General features: G+C 34.0%; 1 protein-coding gene across 9 annotated transcripts in view; it reads left to right on the top strand.

Annotated features, from left to right (window-relative positions):
- PPP3CB (protein phosphatase 3 catalytic subunit beta) overlaps window positions 1-24,203 on the top strand; it is a 47,371-nt gene that overhangs the window by 8,908 nt on the left and 14,260 nt on the right. For 4 of the 9 annotated variants that reach the window (XR_014956303.1, XM_085583601.1, XM_085583603.1 and 1 more), the window contains exons 2-13: window positions 1,802-2,002; window positions 4,052-4,176; window positions 6,237-6,348; window positions 7,211-7,356; window positions 12,639-12,778; window positions 12,877-12,954; window positions 13,054-13,148; window positions 14,584-14,709; window positions 16,663-16,740; window positions 18,212-18,238; window positions 21,155-21,239; window positions 22,114-22,211. Coding sequence is in view for 8 of the 9 variants with exons in the window: in XM_085583601.1 (XP_085439727.1) it covers window positions 1,802-2,002; window positions 4,052-4,176; window positions 6,237-6,348; window positions 7,211-7,356; window positions 12,639-12,778; window positions 12,877-12,954; window positions 13,054-13,148; window positions 14,584-14,709; window positions 16,663-16,740; window positions 18,212-18,238; window positions 21,155-21,239; window positions 22,114-22,211 (1,311 nt within the window). In the remaining variant the exon portion in view is untranslated. The remainder of the gene's footprint in view (window positions 1-1,801; window positions 2,003-4,051; window positions 4,177-6,236; window positions 6,349-7,210; window positions 7,357-12,638; window positions 12,779-12,876; window positions 12,955-13,053; window positions 13,149-14,583; window positions 14,710-16,662; window positions 16,741-18,211; window positions 18,239-21,154; window positions 21,240-22,113; window positions 22,212-24,203) is intronic. The other 5 variants (XM_021548650.4, XM_021548634.4, XM_021548643.4 and 2 more) reach the window with 3 other exon arrangements.

Here is a 24,203-nt window from a genome sequence, read left to right on the forward strand (position 1 = left end):
TAGTAGGATTAATGGAGCACAGTTCCTACAAAACTGTGTCTTGGAGGTGACTGACTTAGTTTCTAGGAAGGTGTGTGAGATCTCTAATGCTTTTGAAGGAATTAAAGCAGGAGAAATCTTTTTAGTTGTCTGGTCTCTCCCAAAGAGATGAGCTCAACTTTGAATTGTTGAAGGCAGTTGTGGGCCCACAAATAATGTATTAAAAAAAGTGGGGCAAGACAAAGCCTAAAACTAATTCATGGATAGATTGATATAAACTTCCAAACAATGTAAAAAATAACATTAAGATAATCTGAAGGTTGGAAAGGTAAGCTCAGAAATGCAGTGAATATTAGAATGGATGCTTTTCTGGTCATAATTAAGTGCTTCTAAAAATTAGATAAATTTATTTTGTCAGAATAATTAATTTCTATTCTCTGAGCCAGATTTATGTTTCTAAACAATTGTGCATGGAACAGAAGTGATGGTTTTTTGATATCTTAAATAAGTTTATTTACATTTGGACTACATGGAATTTTAGCATTTCTGAGAAAAACTTGAATTGCTGATAGAGGAGGCTGAAGGAAAGGCATAAAATTTTCTTTTAATTAATCAAACACTTTATGTCAACAGGAAAGCGGTGAATTCGTTCTACAATATGTAGGAGTACACTTTGCAGCTTTTTCCTACCTAGAAACTTTTTTAAGAGGAATAGTAGACATGTCTCTAGTTTAATTTCTAGGAAAAAATTAATTTCAGTGAATATACGTATGATTTGTTCATCAGGTGCTTTATTTTTACTACTCCATAAAACAGAAGGGTAGCAATGTGTTACTAGTAATCTAGAATCGACTTAAATGAAGTCAGGGAATGTTTCAGTATCTAAGCATTGATTTTTGGAATGTAAAGTTCAACCTCAGAGAGTATGAAAATAAATATTAATACTTTATCTACAAGTGTATTCATGGTACTCGTTCTTATCTTTGAATAGATTGTGCTCCTCCTATTTTTCTTTTTTAACATACAGAATTTAAATGGTGAGAAACAGAATGGTTTTGCTTCTGTTGTAGTTCATTCTTTCAACAGTGGTATGCTTGAGGAGAGAACAGGGTCAGATTAATTTTATTTCCTGTGACATCCTGAGTGCCATGGCATTTCTTAGTGGCAGTTTTGAAGTGTCTTTTTCCATGGCTCACGCCCGTATTTCACTTGTGCAGTAATTGAACTGATACAGATTGCCAAATGTGCTGTCTGGGCACTTGCTGAGCCTGCTTTGGTCGCCAGCCACTGCTTACTGACTCCTTTCATTCCTAGTCTTTTGAACAGTATGGGATCCTTTTCTTGCTAGCTTTACATTTGTTTTGGTGGTTCTTTTAATTTGGTTGTGGTTTTTTGGTGGGTGTTTTCCCCCCAAGACTTTGATGATGGGATAAATTTTAATTTTGAAAGTCTAAATGGCTATTAAATGGATAATCCTGCATCACCAGTACTTCATGCGTCGTTCAGGGAATGGTGGTATAATGGAGAGAGATTATTTCCCTTTGCAATGTCAGTTTTGACTTTTCCAGATGTTATACATATTACTATGCCTTCTAACTCTGTTTTATTGTTTCTACAACCTTGCATAGTATAGATGTTTATTTTTTTTAGTATATATACAGCACTATTCTGTCCAGGTTTTAATGATGTTGTAAAATTCCTTGGTGAAAAGACAAGTTTGCTACTTGGGATAGCAGCTATTCCATGATAGTCCCCCATTCCTAGATGGACTCAATTTTTCAAATTGAGTGTCATGACTATTTTTCTTCTATTTAAATTTTAGCTGTCCCTTTTCCACCAACACATCGCTTGACATCTGAAGAAGTGTTTGACACAGATGGAAGACCTAGGGTTGACATTTTGAAGAACCACTTGATAAAGGAAGGTCGAGTGGATGAAGAAATTGCACTTAGAATCATCAATGAGGGTGCTGCAATATTACGGAGGGAAAAAACTATGATAGAAGTTGAAGCTCCAATCACAGGTAATATTTCTAGGTCATTTCATCCATAATTAAATTTGAAAAGGACAGATTTTTTCAGTAGTAAAATTTGTCTTCAAATTGCTTAACCAGAATTTCTCTGTTAGTTCTACTGAATTATCCCTCACAACTGCATTTATTTAACAAATGCAGGCATTAAACCTATTGGAAAAGCTAGTAGGATTGGTGTTAAAATTGGTACAAAAGAAGGAAGTAGTTAAATATTGTTGAAATACTAATTTCTACTTCCTTCAATATTATAAGTAAGAATAAAGGCATCTTCCTGAACTCAGGATAATTCTGAAATCTAAAGATGTAAAGAGAAGCTCATTATTGTAGTTTGAAACAGATACTGTGAACTGGGATTCATAGTGAAAAATACACCTTTATACTGTTCTGTGAGACTGGTGACTGCACATGCAACCATGTTCTTATGAGAGCAGTAGTACTGATAAAGGTTGTTTTAGTATCTTTGACACTAGGGCCAGAGCCACTGGGATACAAAACTGACTTTTAGGGTTTTCTTGAGTACTTTCATAGTTGAAACAGTTCTGTTTCTGTTTGATCTGGTGAAAGGTGGAATTGGTGTCCTTTAATACTTATATTTATAAACAGCCTAGACTCCTAGAAAGTAGCTATGTTGCATGTCTGTTATTCATGATAATGAAAGTAGATTTGCTTTTTATGTTTAAATGACATTTTCTTTAATCTGAATGTATTTTCTTCTAAATGTACTTATATAAAATTACTGTCTGAAAGCTTTTTTTAGGGCATCAGCTTGTTATTTTTTAGTATTGGGTAAATGAAAATTTTACATCAATACATCATTATTATTGTTGACATTTTTAAAAACATGAATGATTGAAATGGTGGAAACTACTAAGTGGCTGACTGAACTCAGAGTCCTTTGGAGTTCCAGATAAACTCAGAATTAAAGTTTGGTTAGCATTTTTATATTTTTGTATATACAGGTAATTGGTATATTGGCAATTTAAAAAGGAGGGAAGTTCTTTCAGTGCTTGAATAGAAATCTTAAGGGAAAAGACATAAAAGAGTGCACATTCTATTTAGTCACATACTTTATAGGTTGTGATGACGAATGCTCTAAGGGAATAACAACCTTTAAAATGTGGTGTGCCATATCCAGTATTTCTTTCCAAAATTAGGACAACTTTTTTTCCCCAAAGATTTTACTGATAAACTCTAAGAAGTCAGGAGATGCTGTTTGTCAGTTGACCAGTGACATTTTGCATCAATGAAAGGCATAGTCTCTCAAATTCCTGTTAATTGTTACCAGTGACACCTTATGCAGAAGGGAGAAGGCAGCTACTGACTTCCATTGAACTAAGAACTCCTGTGGGAAAGAGGAGATAAGAGCAATTGACTCTTCAAGCATTTTTTAATTACTTTTTTAAAGCTGTGAGATGACCTGGTTTTGCTGTATGCTCCCTAAAGACTTCCCATCTACTGCTGTCTTTGGCACTTCTGCCTTTGGTAGCTGACCACTGGTCTTGTCCCTTCTCATATTCTAAAAACACAGGAAAAATCCACTGTTGAAATACTGAACATGATTTTTTGAAGGAGAAAAGTAACTGAGCAAGAAGAAGATAGGATTTTATTAAAAAGTATGTTAGTCTGACTCAGAAATAAAAGTACACTCCCTGCTTTTTTTGATTTCACATGGACTCAGCAAATTGTTGTGAAGCGGCAGGCATTTTCAAGTACACATACCAAGGAAAATTTGCAAAGATGCCTAAGGAGTTGGGGAGGACATTAAAGCTTGAGCTTTCAAGACGTCAATGCTCAGTGCATTGTGTTGGAAAAATACCCCCCAGTCTCCTGGACTCAGAGCTATATCATCAGTATTGTCACAGGTAGTGAAGACAGCATCTTAATGAAAAGCAGAGGGGGAACCTTCAAAAATTTCTGTTATTCCTGCTTTATACCTGTCTTTCTTCTTAATTAGAAGTACTTTGTGGCTGTTAGCTATAACTTGGTAACTTTTCCATTAGATTTTTTTAAAATTAATTTGAACAAAATTTTTGCTTGCAGTGTGTGGTGATATTCATGGCCAGTTCTTTGATCTAATGAAGCTGTTTGAAGTGGGAGGATCACCTGCTAACACAAGATACCTCTTCCTCGGTGACTATGTAGACAGAGGTTATTTTAGTATAGAGGTAACTGAATATATTAATCTGTTTTGTCCTAATTTTTTTATAAGCACACTTTCACTTAGGTTTTCAAATGAAGTTTTAGGTCTGCTTTAACATTTGAATGCATTCTTCCTTGCTGTGCCTTCTCCTGTGATAAAGGCCTGTTTACAGAAGGATGTTGACCAGTTGATTGGACTGTCCTGCTGAAATCACCATACTTACTCGTTTTTTCTCCTCTTTCTTTAGCTGGTTTTCTAAAAGTTGAATTCTGTTACATTATTATACATACTGCTGCTTGTCTGGTAATATGTTTGTATGTTTGTGGAGAACAGGTGAGTCATGACTGCAAAGTCTTTCAATTATTCATAATATTATTATCTGTTTAATATTATTATCTCTTTATTTTTATAGAAGAAGCTAATTATATTTAGCTAATCAATTGTTTTTTAATAATTATTAATATTTTTCCTTACAAAAATTCTTAGCGCAAATACAGATATTCCCTAAGGATGACATGTGTTTCTACCATTAATTTTTCAGTTACTTTGAATTCAAATAATTTTTTTTATTTTCAGCATGTTTCTTAAGTGTGCCACATGTCAAAGATATTCACTTATTCACATAGATTAGTTTCAGAGCATAGTTTTTAAGTTAAGTGTTCTTCTGTAACCAGCCTGGGAAGTGCCTCAGCTTGGGATCTCTTCATAGATACTAAATCTAATGGAATAGCATGCCATTTGAAATAGTATCTTGTAAGTCACAGTGTATTCCTTCGTTTCTGTATTAAAATGTTGCAGTTCTGATAATGTGTGGGTATGTGCTCTGAAAGGCACCCACAATGCATTTTGAGGCTGCTAGAGATGGCAGACAGGAGATGCAGCAAGAGACGTTGCCTCAAAGTCATCTTTAAAGAAAAATTTCAGTAGACGTTCTCTGTTTATTAAGTTGATCTTTGCCTGTTCTTGATGATTACAAATAATATAATTGTCCTTGAAAAAGGCATTTACAAATCAGCTCTATATGTTAATGTATCAAAACCTGATATGAAAGCTTTTCAATCACTGCACTTAAAAAAACTTCTGAACAAAGATTAGTTTTCCATGTTTTAACTAAGAAGATAAAAATTCAGTAATTAGTTTAACTGAACATCACAATAAAAGTCTTTGTGTTCCTCAATATTTGCAGTGTATTTTTAGAGTGTCCATTTGTTTTCTTTCTTCCTTTTTCATGTACTCTGCTATTCTATGGAAAATAACTTTGAGTAATGGTAGCTTCAGGGTACTGGTATTGATTAAGAACAATGATAATAACAGCTTGCAGGTGACTTCAGTGAAGTCCAAAACTCGTGGGGTTTTGAGGTTTCTGTGCTCAGTAAAAAACACAAGAATTAGATTGGAAATTTATGAAATATGTTTTGGGCATTCAAGACTGCTGGGTGGTAACAGACTCTAAACTGAAATAATTGTGCATGTTCTTAGCTCTTATCTTTTTGAGGGTTTGCTGCTGATGTTGCAGTAAATAATGATAGATGGAAAATTACCGTAATTCTTTGACTTTGCTGCTTTTACACTGAAAAAGCAATCAGCTTCCCCAGTGTTTGAGGAAAGGATGATTTACTCTGTCCATTTGTAGTTTAAAAATTATATCCAAATGATGTATCTAACCTTAAGGGAAATTATTTTGTCAGGATTTTTTTTTCCAGTCTCTCTTAATAAATGTCTGCTTTTCTTCTTTGCCAGTGTTTAGAATAATATATTATACCAGATTTTAGGCAGAAACACGTACAATGTTTGTCTAGATTAAAGTGTCCTACAGTTTAATTCTGCTGAGTTTATTTTATTATTGAATATCCAGCAAATGTATTTTTTTTTCAGCATTCTATGTGGCTGTTATTAGGAAAAGTAATAAGCAATTTGCATAACTCATGTCCAGAACTGGATTTGGGGAAGTAGTGCTATTTTAAAATGGCACATTAAGCAGTATCTGCCTTTTGAAACTGTTAACATTCTTTTTCAGTATTTCTCAGTAATAATAAGGTTCATATACACTAGTATATTTTACTGCTTATCCTGTTTTCTCAACAGTGTGTGCTGTACTTGTGGGTCCTGAAAATTCTTTACCCAAGCACATTATTTCTTTTGAGGGGCAACCATGAATGCAGACACCTAACAGAGTATTTTACCTTTAAGCAAGAATGTAAGTACTGTCTAAGAATATAAAATTAGCTACTTCCACCCTGCTGATCTATAGTCTGTCGTAGTGCTTTAGAGATGTTTGTCTCTTAGTTTAATTAAGGCTTTGCAAACATCTGGAGGCCCCACTGACTTCTGCAGAATTGCTTGCCTTGGAGTGGCCTTGGAGTGAAAGCAGAGAGCTGGCTTCAAATATAAATGATGACATAAATTTTGATATAACAGTCTTGATTTTAAAGTCCTGGAGGGGTAGATAATTTTGCTGCAGTCAGGAGTGCAGAGTAATATGCTGAGCAGTCTTATGAAGCTAGCAAAAACTCCCTACAGTGGGATAATTTTTTCATTTCGAGGATTGATTTCAGCTGTACTAGTAGGATAACTCTTTAGTGATACCTCTCCATTTGAAGGCTTGTATAAGTATAGATCCTGTGATAAATGGATAATTTGGTCTGGTGAAACCCTCTTTGATGTAGGTAAAAATTATATAATCTATAATCAGTTCTTAGCTTTTCACTGTAAATGAGAATTCACAAATTTCTTAGTAGTATTTTACACTGAAGGATGCTGTATAATTGTATAAAAATATTAAATAATTCAGTGATTTTTTTTTAAACAAAAGTAGCTTCTTCACACTTGAGATAACAGAAGTGAAAACAGTTTATAGTTCTGGAAGAAAATAGGTCTTAGAAACATGTTTGCTGTTAAGGTGTTTGGAAATGCTCATTTAAACCCTCATTTAAAATACTCTTTGTTTTGGGGTTTTTTAAGCATTCATTTTGATAGATATTCTTATAACCATGATCCACCAGAATGCTTCATCCATAAATTATGGATTTTTTAATGATTTCTTTTTTTTTTTCCTGCAGGTAAAATAAAGTATTCTGAAAGAGTCTATGATGCTTGTATGGAAGCTTTTGATTGTCTCCCTCTTGCTGCTCTCTTGAATCAACAGTTTCTTTGTGTTCATGGTGGACTTTCACCAGAAATTAATACACTAGATGACATTAGGAGAGTGAGTATTTTGTGTATTTGAAAATAAGTGGAAATAGAGATATTTATATGATGCCATACAAAGTCATCTTTATGAATTTGTCAGTATATTTTCTGTTCTTGTCTCTTGTTGAAGTGTAAATCAGGAGCTGAAATGTAGGCTAAGCAGTATCATAATTAAAATCTCATGGATTATCTAGTGCATTTTCCATTAGTAGACTTCATTTGGACAGCTGGGACTGTTACAAAACACATAGAAGAAACCTCAAAATCCCCACATAGTTTTTTGAGACAGGTAGTACATGTGAAGAGTTTCATATCTAATCAAAATAATACATTGTATTTCTTTTTAGATAAGAGCTAATGATCTCATGGCTTCCAGGAGAAAACCTGTTGAAATTAATTGTAGTCTTAAAATTGTTTGCTGTATCTAATGTCACGTTTCAGATATTCTCAAATTTCTTTGAAATTTTTTTACTGTCTTAAATATGTGGATTTTAGCTTTGACAAAGTTAGATATTGCAGTATTTAATAGAAATTCAGATTGCTATCTAAATTAAAAATTTGGTAGGCATTTGAGTAACAGTTGAGGAGTACATCTCACTGTGGTGAATGTGCGGAGTATATTAATGAGAAGAATTTAAAAGATTTTTTAAAATTGCACAATAGAAACACTAAATCATAGTATGCAATTTAAAGGGCAGAAGATTGTGATGACATGAGGTATCTTTTTCTAATAACATGATTTCTACTTTCATGGATAGCTTGTCAGGTGGAGATTATATCAGATGGGAATTTTCAATCAAAATGGAATTTTCCATTGCCTTAATTTTTGCATACTGCTTTTGGACTTCTTTAGGTTAACTTAGCTGGCATCTTGACTGCTGCACTTGGAAATCAAAACCATTCCTGTTATGATTAGGAACAGCTAAAATATAGATGATTTCAGCTTAAAATACATGTAGGTGGTTCTAAGAAAGCTTTGGGATTATAGGTAAGGGTGGAAGAAAAAATGTGGTTTATCCACATACGGAAGGAAGTATACAGGGGCCTGTTTGTAAAAAGATCTAAATGTTAGAGAGAAAGTAAAAGTATGCACCTAAATTGCTTTTGTAGTATGTAAAAATATATATTGTAGCCTATTTTGTCTTTTTGTCTTGATTAATTACATTTCTTATTTTCTTAGCATTTTCTCCTTTATTTGTGCTTTATTTTTCTTTTTTACCTCTCCCTTTCCTCAAAATTATAGGCTGTCCAGTTGAATCTAATTTTTTAATTTACTGTATTTATTTGTTAGTGATCTTTTGTAATGGTTGGACCATTTCACCTCAAATGTCAGTTTATTTCACTTACAGATATTACACTGCCAAGCAGAGTGATGTGAGAGGAGAAGAAAATGGTAGAAAGAGAGGAAGTGTATTTACAAGATCAGTGGTGAAAGTGGGAAAATGTACTGGGGCACATTGCATTGTCAAAGCAAATACTAATGTGTACAGAAATCCAAATGCATTCTGCAGAGGAAGGGAAGTAAGAAAGCAAAGAGACTAAAAAGTACCATCCTCACAAAGCCTTAACACTTCTTACTATATAGATGAAAAGAAGCATGGTCAAGGCTTTTTGGAAAGTAATCTAAAGAAAACATTCTGAAAAAACACTTTGGAAATCCACTGTCATAACAGGATTGTGATTAATTTTTCTGTTAGTCTCAGTCTTGCAGCTGATCAGGTTTCAAAGTGTCAAGTAGATTTAACTAAAAGGTAGCTCTCTTGTCTTGGCTTGTGCTTTCAGATGTGCTTCTGTAATGTTCTAGGCTACATTAGGCTGAAATGTTTATATGCATATATGAAAATCTGCATTGTATTTAGTTTTGATGAAAAACACATTTATAAATGTAAGGCAGTATTAATAGAACTGATCCTTGGGCCTTCATTGTTTTTAAATAATCATCTGGTAACTTGAAAAAGGCACTAGTCATGGATTTGCAGTGGCTTCAATAGCTGCATTAGAGCTTGGCATGTACTGATATTTTAAATGTATTTAAATTATATGGGTGATGTGAAATACTCATTTTATATCTAGGAAAAATCATATACTTGGGGGTACAAGTCTGGTGTGTGAAGTTACTTCTGTAAGCAATCAAGACAACTGTGTAAATATTGCAGACTTTCTGGTTTATTAGCAGAAGATCTTACTAAGGAGAGGTCTTAGCTGCAAGGGCATAATTGTCTGGCATGAAAGGGAAATCACAGCTCTATAAATAGTGCAGGAATCACCTAAGAAAAGAAGAAAAATTTTATGCAGGGTGCAGTTTCTTCTGGATGAAGTCTTTCATCAATATTGATATGAAGGAAGGCGATTCAACTACACAATTTAAATTACTATTTTTGCCATCATAAATTTACTTCCAGAAGAGGACTGCTATCACACTAGGCATGACAATGAATCCTACTTGGAAACGTTGTTCTAGGTACTTCATATTTCTGCCAAAATGGAACTTTGCCAAACTTGCAGTAATCTGATTTTTATTTTCTGGATATCCATCCCATGAATACTTTGATTGTCTTGGTAAAGAGTGTCTCTTTCAGACACGTCCATCAGCTTAGAGATGATGTTTAATTGATTTCATTTACACTGCCAATACTTCTACTGGAACAAAATGCCAGGAATTGTCATTTTTAAACCTAGCATTTTAGAAAGACGGAAATATCCAGGTAAGATTATGGGGACTTTAAAAAAGAAAGAGAATTTTTTTTTCTTTCCCCCATTTACAGCAGATGCTCAGTCTTTTGTTTAGCTTTTGGTGATACCAAGACTTGGTAAAATTGCCTTGAAATATATGGCAGCACAAGTGGGAATCTATCTTCGTGATACCTTGCTTCCCTTCTGTGGCCTGCTGCAATTTTCTTTTGTTCAGTAATATGTAAGATGACTGCCACTTTTCACTGGCTTTCACATTGTTCTTTAGGCTTTATTAGGTGATAGTTCTCAAGAAAATTAGGACAGATTAATTAAACTAGTGTCTGGGTGTGAAACTTCTGTGAAGGTCCTTTGCCTCAAAAGTAAAACTGTTTTAATTTGCTGTACCTTAATCTGCCTCTCAGGTTTTGGTGCTTCTGAATTGGAACATCCATGTGGAGGTATAATGCATGTCACTTTAGTTGTCCTGACTGCATAGTACCTAGAAAATAATTTAGATTTAAATGTCTTACAGTATATTAAAAAACATACTGCCTAGTTCTATTTCAACACCAGGTATATTAATTCTTATTCTTGAAAATTGTCTTTCTTGGTTACTTTAATCATATTTAGAAAAATGTTAAGCCGGTTTGTATTGAGTTTCTGTTTTGCTACAGTCAAAGCACATTCAGAAATAGTTAAATCAGTAAACAGGTGTTTTGAATTTACTCATGTCCTTTAACTTACTTGCTGTGCCAATAGTAGAGAAGCCCTTAAATTGATTACTCTGATTTGATATATGTAGTCTGGGTTGAGTAGCTTGAAGTGACGTTTCCTTAAAATTTGAGATATCCTGAGAACTTTGCTAGTTAGTAGACTGTCTAGTGAAGAAGTAACTGATTTGGTGTCTATGTAAGTATATATAGTATATGTTTAAGTGTATGTAAGTGTATTTATTTTTTACAAACTGACCTTACTTCAGGAAATAGCTGCATTATTGTTTCAATGCTATAAGAAATTAGTTTGGGAGAGAGATGTGTTAATTGCAGGCAGCCAGAACTTTTATTTATAATGCCTCTATCGATTTGGCCAAAGTCATAAGGAAAATCCCTGAAGACTAAAGAAAAATTCTTAGAAATGTTTTCTAGACTTTCAGCCTTCTGTATTGCAGGAAACATCAATCAGCAAACAGTTGAAACTTCCTTGTGTGAATGCCTCTGTTAGCTTCTGGACCCATATTTATTGCTGGAGGTTTAGAAACTTGATGGTTTAATCTACAGAAATTCAGGTACTTGCAGAAGTTGATGGACTGACTTCTTCAATCTGGAAGAAATACTCCATACCAGGTTTATCATCCAGTGTGGGAAATGTTAAACCACAGGATTTTAATATTGAATAAATTCCAACAACAACTTCAGTTAATACCTGCCTTACCATTATCTGGCAGGAATTTGTAAAGATCTGGACCTCTCCACTTATGTTACAGGTGGCAGCCTCGGGAGCTCTGATTTTCCAGGGCATGAGAGAGCTTGGCACTACTGCTGGTTCCATATTTGAATGGATTCCTATGGACCGTTAGACTCAAATTCACCAGGTGCTCACCAAACCTCCCTTCGAGCCTGTCATGAAGAGTTAAGTGTTCTCTAGTACCATCAAAGTCATCTTCTTTGGTATGGGAAGTGAAGTGAGATAAATGCACTGTCCATCAAAGAACTGTTCCTACATTTCTTGGATAAAATCATCTTGTGAACAAACTCCAGCTACATAAAGACCAAATAAACTTTACATTGAGCCTGGGATATCTACTTTCATTTCTGGGACATGAGAGATTGATTGCCTGTAACTTAATTAAGCAGGGCTTTTTCCTTTTATGTTAACAAATTCACTTTGCTTCTTAACTTCTGCCCTTTTTGACTGTGGTTACTAGGAAAGTTGCAGGCTGGTAAAATAGGTGTTTCGAGTGAAAATCGGTAAAGAAGCAGCAAGAGAGAAACTGAGAGAAAATCTGCCAAAATTCTTATGGCCCATTACATCAGGGATAGAGCTGAAAAATAAAGCTTGTGTGAAAAACCTTAGCTGGGCCAGTCACATCTTCATTACATTATTAAATGATCCATTGTGGAGATGGGTGTTTCAGGGTGGTTTTTTTTTCTTTTGTTGGTTTGGATTTTTAGGGTTGTTTCATAATATATATTTAGTCTCTTCTAGTTGGTGCTAATTATTCATGCTTTTCATAATTCCTGTTTTCTGTACTGTTTCTCTTTTCTAATTTCTGGTAGTATCTCCAGATTGGTAGATGTGGCATGTGCATGAAAAAGGACCATTTTGTTCCTTGTCTGTATCTTGACCTTGTAGTACACATATCCATCAGTCTGGAAGTTATCTCCCTTCTTTTTACAACTAATAAATCTTATTGCTCTTAACAGGTTTGGTTCTTTTTGGCATGCCTGTGCCTTATTTCATGAGGAGGAGAGGAAAAACTATACAGAAACTACTTCTCTGATATGGTTGGGATTTATTCTAAAAATGCTTTGTATTGATGGATATGTAGGTTAACAAATGTGTAAAATGTAATAATTTAATATTTAAAGAGTATTTGTGCTGTTGCCTTTTTTTTTTCCAAAACAGTTAGATAGATTCAAAGAGCCTCCAGCATTTGGACCAATGTGCGACTTATTGTGGTCAGATCCTTCAGAAGATTTTGGAAATGAAAATTCACCAGAGCATTTCAGTCATAACACAGTCAGAGGATGCTCCTACTTTTATAGGTGAGAGTATGCTGTGATCTAGTTGGGTGTTTTAGTACTGACTCTTCCTGAATATTTTAAGAGGATACCTTTTACTCATAATTGTTTTCATTTCACAGCTATCCAGCAGTTTGTGAATTTTTGCAAAATAATAATTTGTTGTCAATCATTAGAGCACATGAAGCACAAGATGCAGGGTGAGTACTTTGTATCTTTCAAGGAAATAGTCACAATGAAAAATAAAAATTAATTGCTTATTTGCTGTAAGATGTAATATAATTTGTTTGGTTTTACAGTTATAGAATGTACAGGAAAAGTCAAACTACAGGGTTCCCATCTTTAATAACAATTTTTTCAGCACCTAATTACCTGGATGTCTACAATAATAAAGGTAAGAACTTGTTATTAGCAATTATATGTTATAATAAAATGAAATGGTCTAACTAGATAATCTAATATCAACTGCTTTTTGCCAATTAAGAAACTAAAGGACAAAGAAAATGTATTAATCAAGAAGAGCCATAAATGACAACATCCTGTAAGAGGAGTACCTTGAAGCATAAGTGTGGTCAGAGGTTTCCTTTGTGAAAGTTGTTGCTATTTAGTACTTAGGATTAAATCTACTGGTGTTATCCAGTCAGGCAAGGTTTCCCTGTGGTTTGCATTGTGGATTGTGGCATCTGAGCATCTTAATTGTGATTATAATTCCCATAATGGCCACATATGGGAAATCAAGGAATAGCAAGTAGATATCAAAATACTGATCACCATTGGAAATACTAAGATGGAAGTATAGAACAAGGAATCCATTTTTGTTCATCCTTTGCTAAAATAGAGTTGAACAGGAGAAGCATGTTTAATAGTGTGGAGAAAGATTTACAAGTCAGAAGAGCAGAGAAGAGCTTAGCTGTGAATTAGTATTACTCATTGATGAGAATAAAGTTCAACAACAGAATTTAAAAATAAAGCCTGCTGAAATTCAAATATGATATTAAAGTAAGGCATTTCAAGTATGTGATGAATGAATGATCTCCAAATGTTCAGTCGTGTTCCTTTGAAACCAACACCTTTTTTCTATTATATACATTGCATTTTCTTCCACCCACCTATAAAGAACCACCCCCAGCCCTTACCACTTCTGTAGGGTTCATAACTGTACACAGGAAAAGATGAACTGTTGTTACTTTCACTGATTGCAGAGTAAAGGGGAAGTAAAAATATCTTCAACTGGCTTTTTAAGTTTTTTCGCTATCTCTATGGATACTGTGTTCATAGAACCCTTTTTCACATGAGCTATTTCCAGTCTGATGAAAGTGTAAGTATAGAAAAATGTGGTCAACTGCTTGTTTAGCTTTAGAATGCTTCTGGTTTTTTGTCTTTTTTCTTCATGCTTTCTCTTTTCCCATATTTTCAAGATGTCTGTGGTTTTACTCAAGGCTTATAGCATGAGAAGACACATAGGAAGAATAAAATCTGAATTTGCATATAGTGAATATACTGCTGTTCTGAGTTAGTTTCATTAAAGTTACAGAGATGATACCTTTTCAGGATTTTTAAAAATCTTTGTTGACTGTAGACCTAAAATAGGATAGTACAGACCTGTATTGACATTTAACAGTACCTTAAAAAAATTAAACATGCACAGTAAAAATCCAAAGAGCTCCATTAGTTTCTTGTCTGTAAATACTGTGAAAGAAAGCTAATGGAATACCTTTGGGATTATTTAGTCTAAAGTATAAATAAACCTTAGCCAAGCCTGTGACTTTACATTTGTAGTACTCAAAAGTTTTAAACATTCTTTTCAAAATGTCTGAATTTCATTTTAGCTGCTGTATTAAAATATGAAAACAATGTGATGAATATTCGTCAGTTCAATTGTTCTCCTCATCCTTACTGGCTACCAAATTTTATGGATGTTTTCACATGGTCTTTGCCTTTTGTTGGAGAAAAAGGTTAGTAGATGTTATGCATCAACTAATATCTATTTCTCCTAGATTAATGTTGAGACAATTTTTGTTTTTTGAAATATATTTGCTAATGACAGGTGAATTGCATTTTTTTGTGTTGTTTTCTTAAGTTTAAGTCAAGGTAGTTAGAACTGCATCTAATATAGCTAAGATGTTAACAGAAATTATAATTTCCATTGAGGGTGTACGTCTCCATTGTTAAGTAGTATCTTTGAACTGCATTTGAAGTTAGTATTTACATTGTTCTTACTCTACAGAATGCTAAGTTATATGCATTATTAATCCTGTGTAATTATAGGTATAAATTTATATTGAGATGTTCATGTAAAATTTCGTTCACTTTCCTATATGGATATAACAGATTGACCTTCACTGAAGATAAGTTTTTCAGTTATACTTTTTCTTGTAAAAAAGATAATTTAGCACAGATCCTCCTTTTTTTCCTTTTCTCTCTAGAGATGATAACTCTGAATCTAGGACACTGGGGCCCCAAGTAGTCCTCAGTTGACAAGCAACGAGGTTAGAGGCTATTTGGGTCTGTTTAAAATTCTTCTATGACAGAAACTGCTCTTTTCATAAAAAGAGATCTGGAGAGCTCTTTAGGTTTCTTTGAAATTTTCTTTTTAATTTAGTTTAAATTTAATTCAAATAAAATAAATTTAAATAAATGTTAGGTTTCCTGCAGTTATGTATTTAAGGACATAAAAACCTAGGCGTCTAGATTTGCTGATGTTGTTTTTAGTGAGCAGTTAAATGCAAATAGTTTGGACACTTCTTACTGTGGTTAATTCACTCAATAATTTATTTTATGTTTAAATGAAGGGACCTGACATTTGAAAGAAGATTTGGTTTATATCTCTTTTGCCTGATTATGCAGTAGATAATGTTTTCAACAGCAAAGAGTTGATACTGTGTATTTTGCTTTTGTTGTGTTGCTGGTAATGACATTATTTAACAGTGTTTGAGTGTTCATTGTCCTGCTCAGTCCTTCAGACTTCTGGAGTCATGGCCCTTGTAGGTAGCCTTGCCTTTTGACAAATGCATGTTTCCACTTTTGATGAAGGATTTAATGTCAGTATTGTCTGGTCTGTGTTGACCAGATCAAAATCATAATTGCAGCTTTTTACAGTAGAGAGTAACTCTTTCCCAAGAATGAAGAATACAACCATAGAAGATAACACTGGGGTTGTATGAATTAATAATTAATAAATGCAGGCAGCAATTTACAGGGGTTTTAACCAACTGCCTTTTGGATAGGTTTTCTGAATACTCCATGTAGAGGAGGGTTTGAATATTTTAAGAAAGAGTCTGAAAAGCATCAGAAAGATTGAGTGGCAGAATAAGAATATACCTGGAGAAGAAAAATACACAAACTCTTCTCAAAAAGCCTGTATCCACTTGTTGATATATTCAAGGGGAGTTTGAAAAGACAAACAAGATATTTATATAAATATGTTATATATATTTATATATAACATTTTTCTATTCTAGTATCTTTCTGCTTGAGTACTTCTGCTACATGCCTGCAGTTGTCAGGAATAGAATAACTTCTTCAATTCAAGCCTGAATTTGAGCAATCAAAATTTTTCATATTTAGGTGAAGTTTGCATAAAAACTTGTTCAAATACTTGACTTTTAATGTAAAACTACTAATTTACAGGAAAAGTCTTCTTATATAAAAGAACTCCTTGTAAGAGGAATGTTCATGTTGTTTGATTGTTTAGTGTTTAGTATAATGTATAGCTGCTTATTTTTCTGAGCTTTTTAAATTCTGTTACAGCTCACATCAAGAATTATTTTGAAATGAGGTTACTGAGTGATGGCTGTGGTGTGAGAAGTTCATTCACTAGAGTTGCTGGTGACTAGCTGTATCTTGTGTACATGGAAATATTTTAAATTCTACACAGAATGAATTAAGATTTATTTTTTCCTATACAGTAACAGAAATGTTGGTGAATGTTTTGAGCATTTGCTCTGATGATGAGCTGATGACAGAGGGAGAAGATCAATTTGACGGTAGGGTTTACTTTAAGATTCGCAAATCTTCCTAATGGTAATAACTTGTACAAAATATTTAACTTAGACTGGTGTAATATTGCCTGGCATTTGAACAAAATTGCCTTAAAATTTTTCTGTAGAAAACAAAGCTTTTGGTGGGGCAGAGAAGGGAATTGCATTTGTACCTGTGATCAAGAAGCAGTAATAGTAACTTTTGCAAATCCTTATATGTGATTTTTATTTAAAACAAACTTTTGGTGGTAAATTCTCCAAATGTCTTGGCACTTATAATTTGAAACATACTAACTTACTTTACTACTATTTAGAATAAATGTATTATAATACACTGAGTTTCTTAATTATTGCCCTTCAATAACAGTTGATGTAGGAGAACATCAGATACAATATTTTTATGGCAAAGTACTATAAATAAAGTCTGAAATGCTAGTTTAAGTCTGCATTTGAGTTTAAAGGACAACTTGTGTATGTACATTGTATTACGAGTATTCATGTAATGAATTACCACATCTTTTTGTCTTTTAAACTGTGATACAGTAGATTGTTAAGAGAGGTTTGTAGCATGATGATTAGGAAGCAACATTAACATGAAGACCTAGCATATCACACTTAGTTCTGTTGGGCTTTTTACAGAAGTGCTTAATGTCACATCTAAACATTTTTCAGACTTGCTTCATTTCATGCATTAACAGAATTGATATGGTGAATTGTTGTTGATGGGGGAGGAGGAAGAAAACATTCAGCAGCCTTTGAGGAACATGAAAAGATCATTTATAAAGACATTAGAGACACAACCCCTTTCTTAGCATTACTGTGTTCAAATTTGCTAGCAGAATAGTGTTGTGCTAAGCAGCTCTGTGTTTTCTTTTGGAGTGCATTGGTTCTGAGCCACTTCAGCTTTGCTGCTATTTAGATGATTGCCAAAAATGTGAAAATGTGGAAGAAATCTCAAAAGTGATCCTGCCAACAGTCAATTCCTGTTTTTTATGCAAGTAAATCTACTGAATTGAACATAAAGCAGTTTGCACCAAGCAGGGTGTAATGGTATTCTGAGGCATTAGGATTTATGTTTGCCAGAGTAGTTGCAGTTGTCAGTTGATTGTATATGCCCTGTCTGTAGTTTCTTAATTTTAATTATTTTAATATTCTGTCTCCTTTAACTGTTTCTTTGCTTGATGCATCTCTTATGCCACCTAGGTACTGCCTATGCTTTATCTTTCTATGTGGTTGGATTTTTTTTTTAACTGTTGACTTTCAAGCATTCACTTGTTATTCGTCAAATTTTAAATATTCTCAACAATTCCACTTCTTGTTTGATTTTCAAGTATTGCAATTTTCTGTTTTATTTTTTTCATATTTCCTCTCCATTCCTTCTTTATTATCACTACCAGGTTATATATCTTTTTTTTTTGTCTCACTCACCTTTTTCTCCATCGTTCACTTCCTTTTTTTCTGGACTCTCCATCTGAAGACCGACTCATATATGGCAATAAAAAAGGTACAGACCAGACAGAGTAGGAATGTTTTGAAATACGACTTCACAGAACCTGATAGTATAAAGTATTAATGAGAAAATATCTTTCTATTGAGAGTTATTATGTAGTATTTTATGATTATTAACCATTTTAATAGGAATTTTAAAAAGACTTGTGTATTTTGTTATGAGAAGTCATACTTCAAGACATCTGTCTTTCTGTGCATGAATTTTTTTCCTCCTTTTTTCATTCTTTTTTTTTTTTTTAGAATTTCATTATTTTATCTACTTCTAAAGTTTCATCTTTGGTCCTGCATGTGTAGGGAGCTTTCAGTTGTTTGTCTTGCTCTTTAATACTTTCCTCATGAGCCGTTTTCTTTAAGATTGTGCATGGAATGTGTTTATAAAATGTTCCAAAATATGGTTTGTGTAGTATATTTCATCTTCTTAACTGAGATGTCAAAAAATGTACTTTTTGATTCTTTGTGAATTTTGAAGATGGCTGGATGCAAAATGTAAAAAGAAGCCTAGTTACCAACTTAAATTCATGGTCTGTCACTTGTTTTTCAGAAATCACAGGATAGATAGTTTTGTACAGAGATATGCTTCTGGCTACTACTTGCCTAATAATATTTTTTCTCTCTGTATTAATTTGTTGGTCCCAGAGAATATTTCTAATACTTTGGAATGCGTTAGATTTTAGACATGTTTCCAAAAGTTATATCTGGGACATAACATGTCAGAATATCAGAATTTGTTTCTTATGCAGGCATTGGGAATGGGAAATGGGGAAGTTCTTTGTTGTATCTCCTATAATTTAGGATGTAATCAAGACATTCTTTTACAAGCAAATGCCATTATCCAGCCAGAATTCAATGGCCACATTAGTGCAGTGCTGCAGCCTGGAGTAATGCCTTTGGCTTTTTGCCTTGGCTGTGTTGCTTCTGGAGGGCCAGGGCAATGAGAAATCATCTTAAAGAAAAATCCCAACAAACAAACAAAACCCCCTCAAACAAACCAAACACCCTAAAGCAACCTTTCTCATTTTAAAGCACAGGGACTAGCACTACCTGAAGTCTTTCCAGTTGGCACATTACAGCTTGGTATCAGTGAAGCCTGCAAATTGGTGTAGGTAGAAGGAAAATTGAGGAACTTAAAGAGAAATATTTGATGTTCCCCTTAGCTTTGAGCTTTTCAAATTCTAAAAGAGTCTCCTTCTCATTCCAGATTCTCAAGTGGTTATTCAGTAGTGTTCAAAGAGAGAAAGCAAAAATGTCTAGAACTTTCAAAATTAAAAGTTAAGATTTCAAGGAAATTATTTTCAGTAAAATATGAATGTTTCATACTATCCTGTTCCAAGTTTTTCCTGGGCTCTTTTGTCACTTTTTTAGTTTGATGTCTGTTAAAACTGTAAGTTTGTCTAGAAAAACCCCTTTACTCAGCAGTTTGTGGCTTTTTTGCTTTGTTTATATGGACTGGCAGGTATTTGTCATATCCCAGGGTTGTCTCCTGTCCCTGTTTTTAATTTGTCATTACACCTTTTCTGTCTTATGTGGTTTTGTTGTTGTTTGCCCTTTCATGCTTTATCTTATGTATTTTATTTGGTTTGGTGTTCAGGGTGGAAAGTCTACCCACTCTTGTGCCACAAAAGGGCTGTGTCCTTGCAGCTGTGGTCTGAGAAGTGTGACTGCTGTGCCTGAGTGTCTGTATCCTCACAGGGAAGCCCATGCTAGTGAGCAGGGATAGAAAACAGCTTCTTCCACAGCTCCCTTTTTGAATGCAAGTCAGCGAATTTTGGACATGTGGTTCTTCCTCTGCCCACTTCTGTGGTCCTCTCTTCTACATTCTTGCAATTTAGTTGGCAACTTCTTGTTGTGTACCTTTCTTCCAAAACTGAACAACGCTGTACATGGAGCTCTAGAATACCCAACAGACCTGTCTGAGCTTGTTCACTCTTGGTCCCCTGTGGTTCAATTCACAGTTTGAGTTACTATTACCTTGTTGTGATTAATGTGCTCCTTCTCCAGTGGCTGAGGAGAAGTAAGGACTTTGGTTTTGATATCTCCTCATCTGCCTCTACTGTTTCAATAAAATTGAAGAGTTGGCAAAGGGAAAGTAAGATGAGGGGAAGGATGACTTTTATGCATTGAAACAAACCAGAGAAAGGAGAAAGGTGTTTCCATTATCATGTCAGGGCAGGCAATGGCGGCTCTCCTTCCTAATCACAAGCCTCCTTTCAAAGTTTTCTCTTCACTTTTGTCTGTCACAAGTGGTATCATTCTGCCCTGTGGTATGTGTAGTATTTACTCCAGATCTTTGGTATTTGTAATTTCTGCAAATGATGCAAACCTAAGATGATTTGGAACACAGACTTAAGTGGTAAGAAAGGTACCACTGCAATTTTTTGCTTGTTTATTTTATGAGAAGTTTTCATGGAGTTGTGTTTTGGGTAGCTGACATAAAAACAAGGAAACCACTGTTTTATCTTGAACAGCTGTGTAACAATTAGAAAATCCTTATTTTTTGTGGCTTTAGTATCTTTGGTTTCTTTATTGGATTACTTGCTTACATGTTGATATACACACATATACACGTTCTTAGTACATATCAGTACTAAGAATTTAAAGTGTAAACTTTAGGCAAAGGAGTTAATATAGTTACTGCACTGTAGTGGTGGTAGTTCAGATACTTACTAGGTTTAGAAAATCACTGTGAACAATCTAAACTTCTTTTTGTGTGCATTTTATGGACACAGAGGTGATGGTGGTTTTGTTGGCATTCTGAAGCTATAATTTGATAACATTGTGCCCTTAAGTGTTTGGGTACTGACCTCCTATGAAGTGTACTGAACTTAAACAGTTGTGTTGAATTTGATGCACTTTAAAACAATGACCTTCTAAATAATCATGAACTTGAGACTCTTTATTCTTCTATTGAAAGTAGGTACAGCTGCTGCACGGAAGGAAATAATCAGAAACAAAATTCGTGCAATTGGCAAGATGGCAAGAGTCTTCTCTGTTCTCAGGTACTTACATGATTTCTGCATTCCTTAACCCCTCTTACATATGGAAGGTAAACATCTCTGTTTCAGGATAATGAATGCCAAAGATTTTTCAGGGAGATCACTGTGCATCAGAATCTTGTTTGGCACATTGGAGCACACAGTTGATGGAATTTTTGGTTAAAGAATATTTTTTAGTTATTTTTGAGACATGTTTCAAGAAAGTAGAGAACATGATCTTCAGTGTACATGTTATTTGTCCAGCTGTTAACTAAGGGTCTTGGAAAGGCAATACCAGATAGAAAGACTGAATTCATGGGTGTAATGAATGAGGTCAGAACTGACTCTGAAAATTTCTGACATACCAGGAACTTGAGGAGTAGAGTGGTTTTGTTTCCAGTTTTGGTTTGATTATTTTCACCTATTTAAAAAATACTCCATCTTTTTTAAATGTAGGGATTTCATCACCCTATTTACCCAAAATACCTGTTTTTCCACAGAACATAATTGCTCAAATAGGGGTAATTTTTTAAAGGTCTTATTTCCCAAGGTAGAGACATTTTAAAGAGAATTGGGGATTGTTTTATGGTTGTGAGATACATTCTGTACCTCATGAAGCATTCAGTGCTCATTTCAAAGTTCATGAACCTGTATGTGAATAACTGCTCAGAATTTGGTTCAAAAGCAGCCACATTTATAACTCCTAGGTGGAGGGAACACTGGTATGGAATACAGTTCTTTTCAGCTTTTAAATTGTTGGAATTTGAATTTACATTCAGTCTTGATATGCCTAAAACACAACAAAACCAGGCTTTCCCTTTCCCCATCCATTATTTTACTTCAATGCAAGTTCTTATGTGGAGATATTTAGGGTTTTGTTACTCTTTTTCTCATACAGGGAGGAGAGTGAAAGTGTGCTGACACTCAAGGGTTTGACTCCCACTGGAATGTTACCTAGTGGAGTGTTGGCTGGAGGACGACAGACCCTGCAAAGTGGTAATGATGTTATGCAACTTGCTGTGCCTCAGATGGACTGGGGCACATCTCACTCTTTTGCTAACACCACACATAATGCATGCAGGGAATTTCTTATGCTTTTCAGTTCTTGTCTTAGCGGCTGATACAAGCATAGTGTTATGTGTTATTCAGGCAATGTGAAATGGATACTTAACCAGGGTATAAAACTAAAAGCCACCTAGTTCAGCAGTGTCAAGCTATGGTTTTCAGACTCTGAGCTTCCTTAGTTTACAATTTTTCAGGTGGGGTGTCTTTACATATCTTGTATTGAAGCATTTAATTATTACAGATACAAAAATGGCAGTGTAATTTTGCATCATTACTTGTGTGCTCTCCATTAAAATAGTTTTATTATAGCTGTGTTAGTATTTTCATTGACAATGACAAATACTTGTTGATATTAATATTAACAAACAGCTACAGACTGCATAGTTCCATATTACACTCCATTGACAGATTGGAATGTGCTATGTTTTGTACCCTGGTAATTAATGCCAAAGTTTGTTCTCTATGTTGTTTGTCAAATGTTCTATGTATAATTGACCTCCCTGAATTGTCCTTGTAACATGCTGTTTCCTTCCTCTGCAGATGTAGCTGCTTTCTTAGATCTGTCTGTCTCTCTCTAGGTATAGATGTATGTCTGTATAAGTGTTAAAATTAAACCACTATCCCAGACACTTGTCTGTCTTTTGATGTAGAAGCAATGTTGTAGCACCTTTTTTTTGAGGTTTGCTGCATTTGCTGCTGCACACTGTCTGTGCTTTTTCAACAACAATGTACTTGAAAAATATTCAATCATTTGTTATAAAATCAGTTGAGAATAAAGGGGTTGAATTTAAAACTTGTAAATAAATCAAAATAAAAGGGTGTTATTAAGTGTGCATATATTTTTTTTTGCATGAAAATAAAAGAACTCTATACAAAATATACCTGTAATCTGGCTCATTGAATATTTTGTAAAAGGTTTTTATTCTTTTTTTAGTTTGTTGAATCATTGGATCATATTTTTCACAAGGCCCATAATGATTAACTAGGATTAGGGAGGATGCTATGAGCTTGTACCAAGTGTATTAAAAAAATGAAGTCCATGTTTTCTGTTCACAGTAGTGAATAACTAAGAAACACCAGTCTGAAACTGGACTTCATATCAGCAGCACTCTTAACATATTCAAAGACTTTTTATTGGCTACCTTCAGGCTTTACTAAGAAGTATAAAACTTTAGTATGGAAACACTGAATTTTATAACTATTGAAAGATTGTGATAAGCGAATACCGCTTTTTACACAATCTATTTTCCAAGAGTGGCTGCTTTTTAAATTTAAATATTCAGACTGTTTATTTGAATTCCTTATATTTTCTATGTAGTTTTTTTGAAAGCCTTTCACTACATTTTCTACTAAATTATCAAAGCTGATTTTTAATAGCTTTGAAACACAAATGTCACATTTTAAATAATTTTTCAGTGGGCATATAATGTCTACAAGTAAGTTTATATGTCCAGTGTATGTATGTAATTGTTTTGTGAATGTCTATAACAAGAAATGGTGTATGTTTCCTAATCCATTTGACTATTCCAAAAGCATATGTTCTAGCTTTAATTTTCATTGTTTAAGAAGATATTTTATTATACTAAAAAATGAGTCTGCATTCCTCTCACTCATTTAACAAATTTTTATCCATGTTGCATTACAAATACCAGAGAGGATCAAACTGACTAGAAAATTTTTTTTACATAAAGCATCTGACTTTCTACCATTACTGAAAATGTGGGACATTTGGAAAGTATGCAAAATCCATTCTGGATTTTTGTGGGTGTGGGTTTTCTCTTGACTAGAACTTTTGATGGCCAATATTCCCTGATGCGCTACATTAATATTCCTCATTTGTTTTAGTCATGTTGATTACTCAAAATAAATAATGCCAACTTAGTTCTTAAACTGAAGTAACTTCTTTTTACTGAAAAGCATGTT

Source organism: Lonchura striata, chromosome 6, assembly GCF_050655825.1.
Source record: "Lonchura striata isolate lonStrDom1 chromosome 6, ASM5065582v1, whole genome shotgun sequence".
NCBI classification, from domain to species: domain Eukaryota; kingdom Metazoa; phylum Chordata; class Aves; order Passeriformes; family Estrildidae; genus Lonchura; species Lonchura striata.